General features: G+C 34.6%; 1 protein-coding gene across 2 annotated transcripts in view; it reads left to right on the forward strand.

Moving 5' to 3' along the window:
• SLC9B2 (solute carrier family 9 member B2) overlaps positions 1–15,662 on the forward strand; it is a 51,904-nt gene extending 36,242 nt beyond the window's left edge. The window contains exons 9-12 of one of the 2 annotated variants that reach the window (XM_025921934.2): positions 861–1,010; positions 8,786–8,894; positions 12,371–12,507; positions 15,223–15,662. In XM_025921934.2, coding sequence (XP_025777719.1) covers positions 861–1,010; positions 8,786–8,894; positions 12,371–12,507; positions 15,223–15,444 — 618 coding nt within the window. In that variant the 3' untranslated portion in view covers positions 15,445–15,662. The remainder of the gene's footprint in view (positions 1–860; positions 1,011–8,785; positions 8,895–12,370; positions 12,508–15,222) is intronic. The other variant, XM_086704484.1, reaches the window with a different exon arrangement.
• Positions 15,663–15,962: the final 300 nt, after the last annotated feature.

Raw genomic sequence — 15,962 nt, forward strand, 5'->3', positions numbered from 1 at the left:
AAAATATAGAATTACCATATGACTCAGTAATTCTACTACTGGGTATCTACTCAAAGAAAACACTAATTTGAGAAGATTATGAACCCCTGTATTTATTGCAGTATTATTTACAATAGCCAAGATATGGAAGCAACCTAAGTGTCCATCAATAGATAAATGCTAAGGAAGGTGTGATATATATACAATAGAACATTGAACAGCCATAAAAAAGAATGTGATCTTGCCATTTGCAATAACATGGATGGATCCAGAGGGTATTATGCTAGTAAATAAGTCAAACTGAAAAAGACAAAGAGCATATGATTTCACTCACATGTGGAATCTAAAAACAAAACAAATGAATAAATAAACAGGAAGAAGAATCATGTTTAGAAAAAAAAATGAGGAGAGCATGGCATTAAGGAGTAACCAGCCTAAAAATACTAGAGATATCACATCTTTAACTTTCACAAAAACACTGTGACAAAACTGCTTTCAGGGAGGAGAAGAAAAAAAGCCTGAGGAAGCTAAGTTATGTGACCACTACATATGCCAGTAGTGTAAAAGAGCTAGAATTTTAACTCTGGTCTGTCTGGCTCCAAAGCCCATGCACTTTTTTCTACTATTGCATTCAGCCCTGTGAAATTCTGCTTGGATAACTGCAGGAGAATACAACTAGTGTTCTTGGAAGAGGAAGCTGCATTTGTCCATGTGTTGACTCTACTTTTATTAAGGAAAAGAAAGTAAATGTCATGGCATGCATTTATTTGCCTAGACAGACATTTTCATTTTCCACTAAGTCCTGAATATAGAAAAAGCAATCATTAAAAATCAGTTATAGGAAATAATTGAGCTAATCAACCTTTCTTTTTCTCCTCAAGGACAAACTTGTGTGGAAGAGAGCATTCATTGTTTTGGGGCTGTCCATACTAGCTGTGTTCAGCAGCGTGTATTTTGGTTTCCCTGGGTCAGGAGGATTGTGTACACTGGTCATGTCCTTCCTTGCAGGTTTGAGATGGGCCGGCGAAAAGGTGAATTTCAAGTTCTTCTCATTTAAGTTCTTTCTGATCAGAGTAAATTTTTTTCTTTACAGATGTTTCCTAATATCAAATTAATAAAATTATTTAATCACAAAAGCTATTTTCTATGCATATGTAAATGTATGCCCAAGCGTACACACAGACATCCTTTTCCCCCTTATATACCAATCTGTAATTTGATGACTTAAAAATATATTATGGTCATATTTCCATGCTGCCTCCCTATTCTTTGTAAGGGCTACGGCTACAGAGTATTGCATGGTATAGCTGTCCTATATTTAACCAGTCTCCTGATAACAGATTTTAAATTGTTTCTGGTTTTCTACTAAGACAAAAAGTATTTCGGTAAAATAACCTACCTATGCCATATTTCATTAACTCTAAGATGCTATCAAATCTAAGAAGCACCATTTTACATGCTACCAAGAAAGAAAAAAGAATACTGCCTATTAAACTATGACATGACATCCTAATTTCAGAAATTTTAAAATGTGAAAAAAAATCAACAAAATACAACATATGTTTGAGTTTATCTGTAGGATAAATTTCCAGAAACAGGATTGCTCTATGAAGGCGTATATACGTTGATATTTTGATAATATCAATTTTCCCTTTTAAAAGACTGCGCCAGTTTATATTTTCACCAACAGTATGTGAAGATCTGTCTTTCTGATCTGAGTATTTTCAATCTTCAGATATTTTGCTAATCTGATAGGTTAAAAATGTATCTCATTATTGATCTGAATTACATTTCTTTATGAGCGAAGCTAATCATCTTTTCCTGTGCTTACTAACCGGTTTGCTCAAAAGCCTGTGCCTATTTTTTTAAAAGGTTGTTTTGGTTTTTCTTATTGATTTTCATGATCATTAAGATTATTGATTTTTTTGATATGTACTATGGAAATTAGCTGGTTGTTATTTACTAATTTTAATTTCAAGTTACATCCTTATAGATTTGAACTTGACAGCAGCATATGCTATTCTGTTTAATGGAGAAATTAGATGTAGGTGACCCACCTAAATGCAGCTATATCATTTTGGACAACCTGGAAACAACTGTTCAAAATAATTAAGCTTAAAATAATGCCACATGGAAAAATATGTGAGGGTTAAAAAGCTGGAGGTTAGGTATATAATCAAATTCAATTGAGTGAATCTCTGCAGAGGTAGAATAGAGACAGAATTTCCCTGTGAGTAAAGAACACTCAGATAGGAGGCTCTCACTATGTAATCTATGATTACAAAGTTAAGACAAGTATAACTGAATTGTCTTGCTTCAGAGGAGACAAATGGTAGGGACAGCCTGGAGCATTGTGTAGAGAACGGTATTGAAGCCACCAGAAAGTACATGGAGATGGATTGGGCTTCGAAGAAAGTAGAGAGTCCCTTTGAAACTCTGCTCCATGCACTAGATGCACCCCTTGGTTTGCTGCCTTGCAAGACTCTTGGCTACAAGTCTTATTTCAGGTCTACTTTTTTCTTTCCTAGCAACACCTATATTACTCAATTCTACTTTCTGATTTCAAGTAACCTAACATTTGACCAGAGCAGAGCTACAGAATAAACAAACTTCCTAGCATAAATCAGGTACTCTTATCATCCCTTGTCTCCCATAAGCATTTGCTCTTATCAAAACATTTGTTTTTCCATGGCTTCACTTTGCTTGTGGGCTGAAGCAGAGTTATCACCTATCACTGGTCAGTCTTCTATCTAATCTCAGCTCTGGACTTGAAGGCTATACTGCCTCCTTTGCTTCTCTCTGTGGATTCACTGCTCTCTGTCTTGGGTCCTCCCCAGGGCTGCTGACAAATGTGCCCTACTCTTTGAAGCGCTCTGATCAATTCTCTGCCCCAGGACCGAGGTCACAGTTTCACTTTAGTGGAAGATGCTGCTACATTCACGTTGTGAATGTAGCACAACACTTTTCTTTGTCCAACACTTGGGAAGTTTGCCTGCATTGGCATTTTACAAATTGTCCATTCACTTCTTAATAGTAATCTTTTTTTCAGCATTAAAAACGTAAATTACCAAAGACAGTAATTTTTAAAATAAAATTAACTTTATTTTAACTTTTATGAAGGTACTATATGCTCACTTTTTAACTTTGGAGGTGGAAAATCTGAAAGAAAAGGAAAGAAATCATTTGCAGTTCCTCCATCTAAAGCCAACAGCTCTGTAAACTATTTAAATATTTTAGTTTATTTCCTTTCACTTATTCAACAAGAAAACTCTCAAAAATGCTCATAATAAGCTTTTTCAAACTGAACTTTATGGATAACTGTTTTTATGTTGTCACCCCCTTAAAAATCTTCGAAAATGACAGCCAACTCATTATTTCATACTGTAACAGGTAAAAAGAGGAAAGGGAACTAATAGTTTGTTCTTTTTTAATATTTCTTTTTATAATCTTAATTTGATAATTAGATTATTTCATGTTTTTAAGTTTTCATTTAAATTCAAGTTAGTTAACATACAGTATAATATTAGTTACAAGGGTATGATACAGTGATTCAACACTTCCATATAACACCCTGTGCTCATCACAAGTGCACTCCTTAATCCCATCACTTCTTTTACCCATCTCACCACCCACCTCCCTCTGGTAACCATCAGTTTGTTCTCTATAGTTAAGAGTCTGCTTCTCGGTTTGTCTCTGTCTCTCTTTTTTTCCCCCTTTTTCCTTTTGTTTTGTTTCTTCAGTTTCATATATGAGTGAAATCATATGATATTTGTCTTTCTCTGACTGATTTTGCTTAGCATAATACTCTAGCTCCATCCATGTCATTATAAATGGCAAGATTTCATTCTTTTTATGGCTGAGTAATATTCCATTGTATATATACTACATTTTCTTTATTCAGCCATCTATCAACAGACACTGGAGCTGTTTCCATAATTTGGCTATTTTATATAATGCTGCTATAAACATCAAATTAGTGTTTTTGTATTCTTTGGGTAAATATTTACTAGTCCAGTTGCTGGATCATAAGGTAGTTCTACTTCTAACTTTTCAAGGAACTTCCAAACTGTTTTCCACAATGGCTATACCAACTTGCATTCCCACCAACAGTGTAAGAGGATTTCTCTTTCTCCACATCTTCGTCGACCCCTGTTACTTCTTGTATTATTGATTTTAGCCATTCTGATACGTGTGAAGTGATATCTCATTGTGGTTTTGATTTGCTTTTCCCTGATGATGAGTGATGCTGAACATTCTTTCATGTGTCTGTTGGCCATCTGTATGTCTTCTTTGGAGAAATGTCTATTCATGTCTTCTGCCTGTTTTTTAGTAAATTTTTTTGGCCAGTCTGTATGACTGTATGCTGGGCACTAAGTGGATGTTCTCATTTATTTTCACACACACAAAATAAACTTTAAAAAGTATTACCATTTCTATTTTATAGAGACTATAAATCAGAAAGACATAAATAACGTGTCCAAAATCACAAAATTAGAAAGTGGCACTGTGATTTAAGCTCAGGTTTACCTGACACCAGAGTTACTACTCTGTGATACAACTGTAGCATTGTTGTTCAGGGCACATTTTTATATTTTTGACATCTATTTGAATAACACATACCAAGTACCTTAGAAACATTATATTTCTACACTTTGCACTTCAAAATTAAGTCTCTAAATCCCTAAGTGATAGGATAAAAAATAAACAATGAAAGGGGCCATATCATTTGGAATGGAACATATAAGAGTAGTTTTAGCAACAGGGAAATCAAAGGGGAGATTAGTGCCTGTTGCAAGTGGGCATTAGCTATGGGCACAGAAAGACACAGCAAGGCAAGGGAAACTTTGACCAGTTCCAGTTATACCACTCTTCTCAAAAACTGGGAATTATAGAGAAAAGATCATTATAAACCAAAACACAGCATCTGTTAGTCTGCGTTTGTCATAATTTTGCCTGAATTGCCTTCAACCCAGCTGAACATAGGTCCATGTAATCCTACAACCCAGTGGAAGAACTAAGAACACTTTTTTCATATGTACCTCTGGTAACTCTCATATATGGATCTCTTTACCTTACACACACACACACACACACACACACACACACACACACACACTTTTTTTTAACCATTATACTCTATACAAAGCTAAATCCTTAGCCATAGAATACACTCAGTAAATAATAATATAATCCTTATTATTTTGTAACTACTTTGTAGAGCAATACAATATAATAAAAAGAGCTTAAAATTTAAGATAAAGTAATTGGGATTCCAATCCCAATTGTACTGCTCTGTAGCTGTATAATCCCCCCAAACTTACATGCCTTCTCTATTACTCTGTTTTCTCAAACTGTAATAGGAAGAAAATAATAATAATATCAAAAGAATAGTGACTACTATGTAGGAAAACAGATACGAAACAATTGTAAACTCAACAGTGCTATATCAAGGCTGGTTTTGAGTTATAATTTGAAAAGCTAAAATATGTTATAAAACTTTGTTTATGCTATAGTTTTCTGACATTATTTCATACTTCTTTACTTGGTTTTTCCATATATCATTAATCTTGCCATTTATTGTATTCAAATACGCTCACCTTTTTACAGCCTCTGTCATTTTTTTTCATCTATTTTCAAATCCAGTGCTTCTTCTGAAGACCTTTGTAGCTGTGGGATGGTTTTTCTGACATATTTTGAATCTTCTGAATCTTTAAATACTCTTTCTGAGAAGGGAGGTATCAGCTTACGTAGGTATTTAAGTCATGGTAAAACTTCCATTTCTGCTCATTTTCTTCCTTTGTCCATCCTTGAAAGTGATTTATGTTTTTGAAGATTCTTGCTACTGCTACAAACAGATGTATAAAGTAGCCTTAAACATTTAGTGTGGACAACGTAGTTTTCATTCCTCTGCTCTCTTTTACACTTAGCCTATTTGATGACTCCGTTTTCTTTATAAGCACATTCATTTTGAAGTTATGAGAAAGCATTAAGAGGGTACGTTTTGACTCTTCTCCCATTTTTAAGTCTTACAATATATAAACCTATGTCTGATGTTCAACTAGTCTAAAGCATTACAATCAAAAAAACAAACGGTGGCCTTTGTCTACAGTTTAGAAATGAAAATAATTGGATGGAGAAAGCTTTTTAGGCCATCTGCTTTCATTGGAGTTCTGAGTACATTAAATATTTTTGAGGCCTTCCCTTAAATAATTAGTCATGGTAACAAAAGGCTAAGTAACCTAAGATTAATAGAGTTGATTTTTGTTCTGCACTAATGTGGATAGCAACTAAAGTCTGAGCTATACCTATGATATACTCTAAAAACTAAATTAAAAAGTAAAATTTAAAGATACGTAGAAAGGTGGGCAACTGGACTCCAGTTTTGGTAGGACAATTTAATTGTCATTAAATAATAAAAGATCTTGGATGTTATATAAACTTCCCATTTTACAAATGAGAAGAAAATAAGGCACTGAGGGACAAGTGGCTTGCATTTAGCAGGTGGCAGTATTTGACCCTAAGTTGTTATCTGATTCCTTATGATATGAAAACATAACTCTTTGCATGATGTAGGAATAGAACTGTATAAGTAAATCAACCAGCCCCCTCACACATGAGCTCTTTTGTAAGCCAAGAGGAAACAGAATCTTCACCCTAATAAACATACCAGAATTTGTTTAAAAATAAAGAAAACAGAGACACAATGTAATCTTCCTTTGTTAAACTGCTGAATATAGATATAGAAAACCAGATCCTCAAAGGTGTGTAGTTATAAGTGTAAAAGTGTTGTCTAAAAATAGATTCTTATTAGTTGACTGGAAAAATCTGTTCAATACAAATTTTTAGATACTATGATGGGTACTGCTAAATTGCCCTCTAAAGAAAAGCACTATCAATTTGTTCTCCTACCAATTAGTGAGAGTTTCCTTATAATCACAGATACTTGACATTATTAAAACTTTTTAGTAGTTTTTGTAATGTAATGCCTCCTCAAATGTGACATATCATTTTAATTTGTGTCTCACTGATTACTGAATTTTAACATCTTATGTTTTTGGCCATTTGTGTTTCTTCAGCTATGAATTACTTGTATATATACATTGCCCATTTTTTTCTTTTACTTTCTTTTTCTTATTGCTTAGATTTTGCTCCTTATTCTGTTATGCACAGTACAAATATTTTCTCCTGGTTTGTCATCTTTCTGTTCTTTGTTTGTGTGTGGTTTCTGTTGCCACAAAACATTCTAGCCTTGGTATAGTCAGTTGTGCTCATCTTCTTTTAGGATTTTGGCAGTATGTGTTATAAAGTTAGTGCTTTTATCAGTTAGGATCTTATCAGGCAAGGGAAATCACATGATAACTGGAATAGGGAAAGTTAATTATTAACCATACCAGGGGATCAGATAACAAGAGATTGGCTTGTAAGATGTAAAGGACCCCTGAAGAATATAGGAATAAGCTATAAACCCCTAGCGCTCAGACTGAGCATCCCCTAAGACCTCCCCACTCCATCCCACCTTCTCCCACCCCCAGGGCTCAGAATCCAGATCATGTTAGAAAGCCTTTATTCCCTGGATGGTGGAGAAGGCAGCCATGGTGCCCTTGGTGCCCTGCTTGGACAATTTGCTGGAAATCTATACTCCAAATTCACCTTCTAGCGTGCATGGGGAGGTATTTTGCCCAAGGGAATAGGCTATGAAACTCCCTTGCAGTAAGCTAGGAGCTGCTGCTGGCCACTGGGTGCTGCTGGCTGCCATGCACTATAGAAGCCCAGCACTGGAGAAGATACCTGGGTGCTGAAGAAACCCAAGTGTGCTATAGGATCCTGCTGGGAGGAGCCCCAGAAATCAGGAAGGAGAGTATCTTCCTTGCAATATCTCTTCAGCACTCTCTACTGACAAAATTTAATATGATGCCAGCTGGCAAAAGAGAAATATTTAAAGGCTTAGCTTAATTTTCTGCAGAGCAACAATGAAATGTGGATTTGGAACCAAGGGGTAAAAAATTAACAACTGGCACAGCATTTTACTAGACCTGAGTTATATTTCTGTGCATGATTTGAGACAACCTTAAATGATGTTTTCTATAAAGATAAAATAAAATGGGAAACAAGGGGCCATCAATAAAGAAATGATTGAATAAACTATGGTACTACGATACTATAGATTACTGTATAACAATAATGAGATGTGTATCTAGATATATGTGCTACTATTATAAGATCTCAAAATCATATTGTCAAATGAAGATTAACATAAAATTTTAACTATAAAATACTAGGTATTACATTTGTACATACACACATATCATATATTCAGAAGTAGAAACCCCCCTAAGATTATTTTATTAGACTTTTTATAATTAACATCCACTTGCAAACCAACTCTAAAGCACCTCATATAATAACTGTGTTAGAAATATCTTTATGCAGTTTTTTGTTCTTTTTTAGCTAACCTCTTATTTATAGGTATCACAGAAATAGGGACACCTGAGTGGCTCAGTCGGTGAGCATCCGACTTTGGCTCAGGTCACAATTGCACAGTTTGTGGGTTTGAGCCCCGCATCGGGATCTGTGCTGACACCTTGGAGCCTTGAGCCTACTTGGGATTCTGTGTCTCCCTCTCTCTCTGTACCCCTCCCCTGCTTGCACTCTCTCTCTCAAAAATAAATAAACATTAAAATAAAAAAAGATGTCACAGAAATAAAGCCTATCTCAGGTCAAATTGGCTCAAATTTCAAATTACTAAAATTCTTAGAACTTGTAACTTCATGTAATAAAAATCTGTGTGTGGGTGTGTTTCTTTTAGGCAGATGTTGAAAAAATTATTGCAGTTGCCTGGTACATCTTTCAGCCCCTTCTGTTTGGACTGATTGGAGCAGAAGTATCTATTGCATCTCTCAGACCAGAAACTGTAGGTAAGAATTTCAAAGTAGTACTTTTGTTACAATCAACTTTTATATTCAGTGGAATACCTTTATTAGGTAAATTTATTGTCACAATTATATAAAAAGTTAATAATGATCTAAGTCTCTTCCAGGATTTGGCTAGAAAGTAATCTTTGTCAATCTAAGGCATAAATTTTATACCTTTAATATTATTCTTTGTAAAGAAAAGTAACACTGCTAACTACTATCTAGAAAATGCAGGTCTTAAAAGTTTTTTCTAAGGATAAAAATGTTCAGTTAGACTTGTTCTTATCAAGGGCCAGAATTGCAAAGATAACTACTCAGTTCTATAATATACACCCATGGAACAGAAATGTCCATTCGAGCATTCATTCATTTATTTATTCATATATTCGAAAGCCATCATATTAAAACTTTTTATTCATAACACCACATTTAAAAATTTATTGGTGCACATGTACACACTATTTCTTCTTTCTGCTCATTCCATATTCTTTCATCTTTACTAGGAATCCCATGTCCCTGCTACTTTCTTCTGGATCTCAACACATCGATTCTTCCCCTTTTCTCATATATCTTCAAATATCCATGTCACAGTTCTTTCCTCTTCAGAATTTAAATGAACTCTAATCTCTCCTATCTCAGTGTCTTTCCATTCCAATACATACTACAACATGGATGAACCCAGAGGACAAATACTGTATGATTCCACCTGTATGAGGCATCCGCAGTAGTCAGACTACAGAAACAGAAAGTAGACTGGTGCCAAGGACTTGGGGGAGGGAGAAATGAAGTGTTAAATAGGTCAATTTGCAAGATGAAAAAATTCTGAAGATTTGTTGCACAAAAATGTGAATGTTTAACTTAATGCTACTTACCTTGTACACTTAAAAATGGTTACGATGCGGGGGCTCTTGGGTGGCTCCGTCAGTTAAGCATCTGACTTCAGCTCAGGTCTTGAGTTCGAGCCCCACTTCCAACTCTGTGCTGACAGCTCAGAGCCTGGAGCCTGCTTCAGATTCTGTGTCTCCCTCTCTCTGCCCCTCCCCCTCTCGCACTCTCTTACTCTCTCAAAAATAAACATTAAAAAAAAAATCTTAATAAAAAAATGGTTATGATGGCAAATTTGTTACGTGCATTTTACCACAATTTATATTTATATATAAATATGTAAATACATAAAATTTCCTTTCTTCATTTCACTTCCCCCCCCCATCTACCATGCTTCTTCTTTATTCCTCTTTTCAAACTTTTCCAAAAGGTAACTGTATCTCCTTTTTCCATTTCAACTCTCACTCTGTTCTTCAAAACATCTCTGCCCAGCTTTCACCCATCGTACAACCATCCCTGCTCTCACAAGGTTATATTGCTAAATATACTGAATACTTATCAGTCTTTTTTTTTTTACGTGATCGTTCAGCAGCATTTGATGCTATTGACCTCTTTAAAATACATTTTACATTGAATTCTGAAACTTCGTATTTTTCAATGCCCTTTGAGTCCTCACTTACACTGTATATGGCTTAAATTCTACTCTTCATCCAAGTTCTTCCAAAGCATTCTGTGCTTCTCACTCTATGTCATTTTTCTGGGCTCATCTATATTCAGTAGCTTTGATTATAAACTATATAATTCCAAAATTTTTATCTGTAAATCAGTGTATCTAATTGCTGATTGGAAATCACCACTTGTAAATCTCACAAAACTTCCAAGTCACTATGTTCAAAACTTCTAAATCATCTTTTCCCCAAACCTTCAATGTTTCCTCCTGGAAATGAACCAAATCATCCCTTTGGTTTCTTGTACTTCAGGCAACAAGTACTTTTGAACCCTACCAACCTGATTTGCAACAAATGATGATAAGAGCAATGTCCTTCTATAAAGAGCCACAACACTTTTTTGTAAAGAAGCCATATTGCAGATTCACAGTAGATCCTCCAGCAATGTCTGTCTGGTGTTTTACTAACCTTTGAACTTGAGAAAGTCATTGATCCTTTCTAAACTTCATTTTTTTTTTTCAACTGTAAAATAAGAAACATTTCCCCACAGGTTGTAAGGATTAAGTAATGAGTGCACTTAAAGCTGAATGCAGAACCTAGCACACAGTAAACACTCAACAAATGTTACTTTTTAGAAAATCACCCTCTTAGCAGTCACCTTAGCTCAGGTTAGCACCTTTCTCAGGTTCAGTAGCCTGTAGCAGCCCTAGTCACAGTTCTTGTTTTGCAAATCAGGATGAACTTATCTCTGAGCAAAGGATTCTGAAGGACTGAATGAAGTATCTGTGCACGTTAACCAGGGCTAATGGGCAGTCAGTGTATACACCAATATGGTGAAACAGATGTAGACTGCCAGTGTCTATTCTGATAGGTCAGTGCCCAGCCAGCTCTGTTCTGATTGGCTAATTGCTTCCATACTGGCTGATAAGTATCTTTAATGTCACCTCTGGTTTATACTCTGTAAATAGTTCTCAACCATTTTGATGAAGACATTAATGTTTTCCTCCTCTATGACCTGTTACCAGTATGTTTATATTGCCCTTACCTTATAGCGTATTAATTAGCTGTTTATGCTTCTGTTCTCCTCTGACTTTGAATTTCGTAGAAGCAAAGTCTGCACATTATGCATTTTTGTATACACAATACGTAGTCCAAATCCTGTCATGCATAGTTATCATTTAATGAATTCTTGTGGAATAAACACATGGAAGAAAGTGTGGTTCTTGCTATACAGCTTAAAAGAAATAACATTCAAATCTCCTTTGTAATATATATCAAATCTCTCTCTCTCTCTCTTTTTTTTTTTTTTTTTTTTTGCTATGGAGAATTTGTGCTCAACCTTTTTCTTTCTTTTATTAATTTTTTTTAATTTATTTATTTTTTAATTTACATCCAAGTTAGTTAGCATATAGTGCAATAGGGGCACTATATGATTTCAGGAGTAGGTACCAGTGATTCATCCCCTATGTATAACACCCGATGCTCATCCCAACAAGTGTCTTCCTTAATGCCCCTTACCCATTTAGCCCATCCCTCCACCCACAACCTCTCCAGCAACCCTCGGTTTGTTCTCTGTATTTAAGAGTCTGTTAGGTTTTGTCCCCCTCCTGGTTTTTATATTATTTTTGCTTCCCTTCCCTTATGTTCATCTGTTTTGTATCTTAAATTCCTCATATGAATGAAGTCATATGATACTTGTCTTTCTCTGACTGACTAATTTTGTTTAGCATAATACCCTCTAGTTCATCCATATATCAAATATATTTAATTAATTTCTGGTTTAATCTAGGAAAAATAACTTCTTTCAAACATGTGGTTTGATCCTTAATGTTGATGTTTTGATAAATTATGCCTAATCATCTTTGTCTTTTTAATTTTTTAATATATTTAGACAATTACAGTTGATAATATTTTGAATCAATAACCATGAGTTTCATTTTCTCCCTCAGTATTTCATTACATCTAAAAATTAAGTATTTCTTACAGGCCTTTGTATTGCCATCCTCGGCACTGCAGTATTGATACGAGTTTTGACTACATTTCTGATGGTGTGTTTTGCTGGTTTTAACATAAAGGAAAAGATATTTATTTCTTTTGCATGGCTTCCGAAGGCCACAGTCCAGGTAATAATGGATAGGATGGCTTAGCATCTTAACTCCTATTTATATATGGTATCTTGAACTTTTGAATAAGAGGGCTAATTCAAATTTGATGAAAAAATGTAATTGAAGACTGATTTACAAAAAGGGTTTATACTAATCTACTGTTTAAAAGTTTTATTTTGAGTATATTGATTTCCTAAATATGATGGCTCATTTAAATTTATCTAGATCACCAGATTTACTTAAATCAACTAAAAATCCAATATATCCCTACACTAAGCAGAAAGTAGTAGTCACAGGAAGAAAGTGTTTGAATTTTTATCAGTCAGAGTTCTCTAAATCACCCAGAAAGATAGTTGTCAATCTTTTGACAACTTTGCATTTCAATATCTTCCAAGAAGAGAGTGAAACAGAAATAGCATGGCCCATCTTAGTATTTGGAAATACTTCAGTGTCTGTATGACTAATGATCAGTTATGCTTGACCACAGTTTTTATATATAAAGGAGACAGATTTATTAAAAACAATTAGGAAAATGCTTTATTGCCTTCCTAGATTATTGGTTGATATTAAAATTTTCAAACTAGCCGAACCTCCTGTCAAATGTATCAATCACATGACCCCAAAACTGTGCACTCTCATGAGCAAGGCATGAACAAATAGGTGCTTGAAATTACTGACCACGTATTTGATAGAATTTAATTACTAATTAAATTACAACTGTGTAGATTATTATTTGTTGCAAATGTAATATATTTCTGATTATGTTCTATATTTTCAAACTAAACATAGCAAACAAGATTTAACTGTCTCTTCTCTGATTATTTTGCAGTTGTTTAAATATGCACATTTCTGTTTCATGAAATGAAAATCAGATGTTCTTAATTTAGGAAGCTTTTGGGGATATGTATACTCTGTAACTATGCCAGATTTTGTGTGGCTGTGAGCTTCGGCATTATTCCAGAGAAGTTTTCATTTCCATCAGACTTTCAAAGACGTCTGAGACATAATGGATAAGAATACTGTGAGGTTAATAGTACAGTAAGTGAAATAGTTTCTCCCTCAGAGTGTCTTCAGCTTCCTCACTACCTCTGGTAACTTTAGTGGGTAAATAGCAAATAATCACTCTAGTAGCTTTGGTATGAAAGATTTGTTTCTAAACATTAACATTTGGAAAATGACACTTTCCTGCTTTCAAAGCCAATTTTAAAATAAGGAAACATTATCCAGAACCTGTTGAATAATGTATGTTCTGTGAAGTAAGTATTGTATAAAAAATTTTTTCTCCTCTTGCCACTGCACAAGAAACAAAACTGTCTTGTATGTTTTTTCTACATTAGTGTTTTTCAAACTTTTTTGCTCATGTATACTATAAGAAATATATTTTAAATCACAACTCAGCATATGTACAAGCCCCAAAACACACATGCATACTCACACACACAACAGAAAATTGAAAACTACACATCGTAGTATGTGCAAATCTTCTCAGGAATTCTTGAAATGTTGTATTAGTTATGGTACAAGGTAAACTGCAATAACCAAGAACCTTCAAATAAATTATCTGGGCATTCCAGAGCTGGCAGGGTGGCTACTACCCTCAGCGTGTGCCTTCCATCCGTGAGTCCACCTAGAGAGCAGTCTACTAATAGCATTTATCACTTCTGCTTGCCTCTCAGTGGCCAGAACTTAGAAACATAGCCTCATCTAGTTGTAAAAAAGGCTGAAAAAAGTCTATTTGTATGGTAATTGACCAGCTGAAACTCAAGAGTTTCATTATAGAAGGATAAAGGGGCATTCAGATATTTGCGGGCAATTAGTAGTCTCTGCCATGTGTCTTATGCACACTGATATTTTCTCTTCTATTTGATTAGCCTCCAGGCTAACATTGTTGTGTTCTGGAATAAGGGAATAACCAGATCGTTTAATATATTATTTTGCCATGTGCACTGATAATACTGCATTTTGCCTGTAAAAAAGGAAACAAAAATTGTGTAAGGCTTTTCAAAAGCCAAATCTTAAATAAGACATTTTACCAACTCCCAAGGCAAAAATTAACTAAATACTGAATAACATTAATTTCAAGTTTTGAAGGTGCCTAACATTTTCAAGTTTCATGATGTTTAATAATTAGGCTCTAAAGCAAAACATATTCTTTTGTTTGTTGTTTAAATTTTTTTATATAATTTATTGTCAAATTGGCTAACATACAGTGTATACAGTGTGCTCTTGGTTTTGGGGGTAGATTCCGTGATTCATCGCTTACATACAACACGGGCTTTTATTATTATTGTTGTTATTTAAAACTTCACCATCTTCCAGTATCACTGCATTTTTTCATCTTGCTTTTTTTCTTAATTCAGAATTCTAAAGTTAAAAGAATGAGATGACCAGTAACATTCAGCTTTACTCAGGAGGAAGTTAGTATATAAGATCATGTTATAGTTAATTAATATTGTGAGTCTGCATTTGCCTTTTGTTTTGAAATATATTTGCCTGATACTTTTTGTAACCCTACCTTATGCAAATAGGTACATATGAATCACTATTCTTTCCCCAAGCAAGGACAGGGAGAGTTTTCAGACAAAACTAACTGCAGTATGCTTTGAAGGAAGACTAAGAACTTTCTTAGTTGAGCAAGAGAATAAGCCATTTGTTTTTGCAAATGAGAAAATAATTCACCTTTTTTCTGTGTGCTTGTCTTATGTTTACAATGTTACCTTTAAACTTGTATAGGCTGCCATAGGATCTGTGGCTTTGGACACAGCAAGATCACATGGAGAGAAACAATTGGAAGAATATGGAATGGATGTGTTGACAGTGGCATTTTTGTCCATCCTCATCACAGCCCCAATTGGCAGTCTGCTCATTGGTTTGCTGGGCCCCAGGCTTCTCCAGAAAGCTGAACATCAAAATAAAAATGAAGAAGTTCAGGAAGAGACTTCTGTACAAGTTTAGAGGTGAAGAGAGAGAATGCTGAATATAATGATTAGAAAGCTGCTACCAGAAGCTAATTTTATCAACTGCCAGAGGCTACTTTATCTAGATGGATATTGAGATATGTCATGTTTAAACCTTAAATGTAATAGAAACAAAAGTGTGGCTATTTCTTTAAAGACCATTTTCAGCCATTATCCTTTCCATTTGTATGGTAATATTCTACAACTCCAACCTGATTTCTCGACCTTTTTTTTTTTTTTTTTTTAAATAAGTCTTCATCATATATCTTAATTTGTTTAGGGACATATACACTAAAATGTACTACCACAATTTAAGATTAACATGGAAAACATCAAGTGCAGTATCCTATTCTATTAGCCAACAGCTTGTTCTAACTTACTGTAACTGTCACAATTTCATGATTCATAGTCACCTGACCTTTCATGCCTTGACATATTTTTGGCTCCTCTTCTCTTTTTTATTTTTAAATACCATAATGCAATCCCCCATTAATTTCTACCCCCACTTTATGCAAT

Source organism: Puma concolor, chromosome B1, assembly GCF_028749965.1.
Source record: "Puma concolor isolate L17-30 chromosome B1, mPumCon1.1.hap2, whole genome shotgun sequence".
In the NCBI taxonomy this organism is placed as follows: Eukaryota; Metazoa; Chordata; class Mammalia; order Carnivora; family Felidae; genus Puma; species Puma concolor.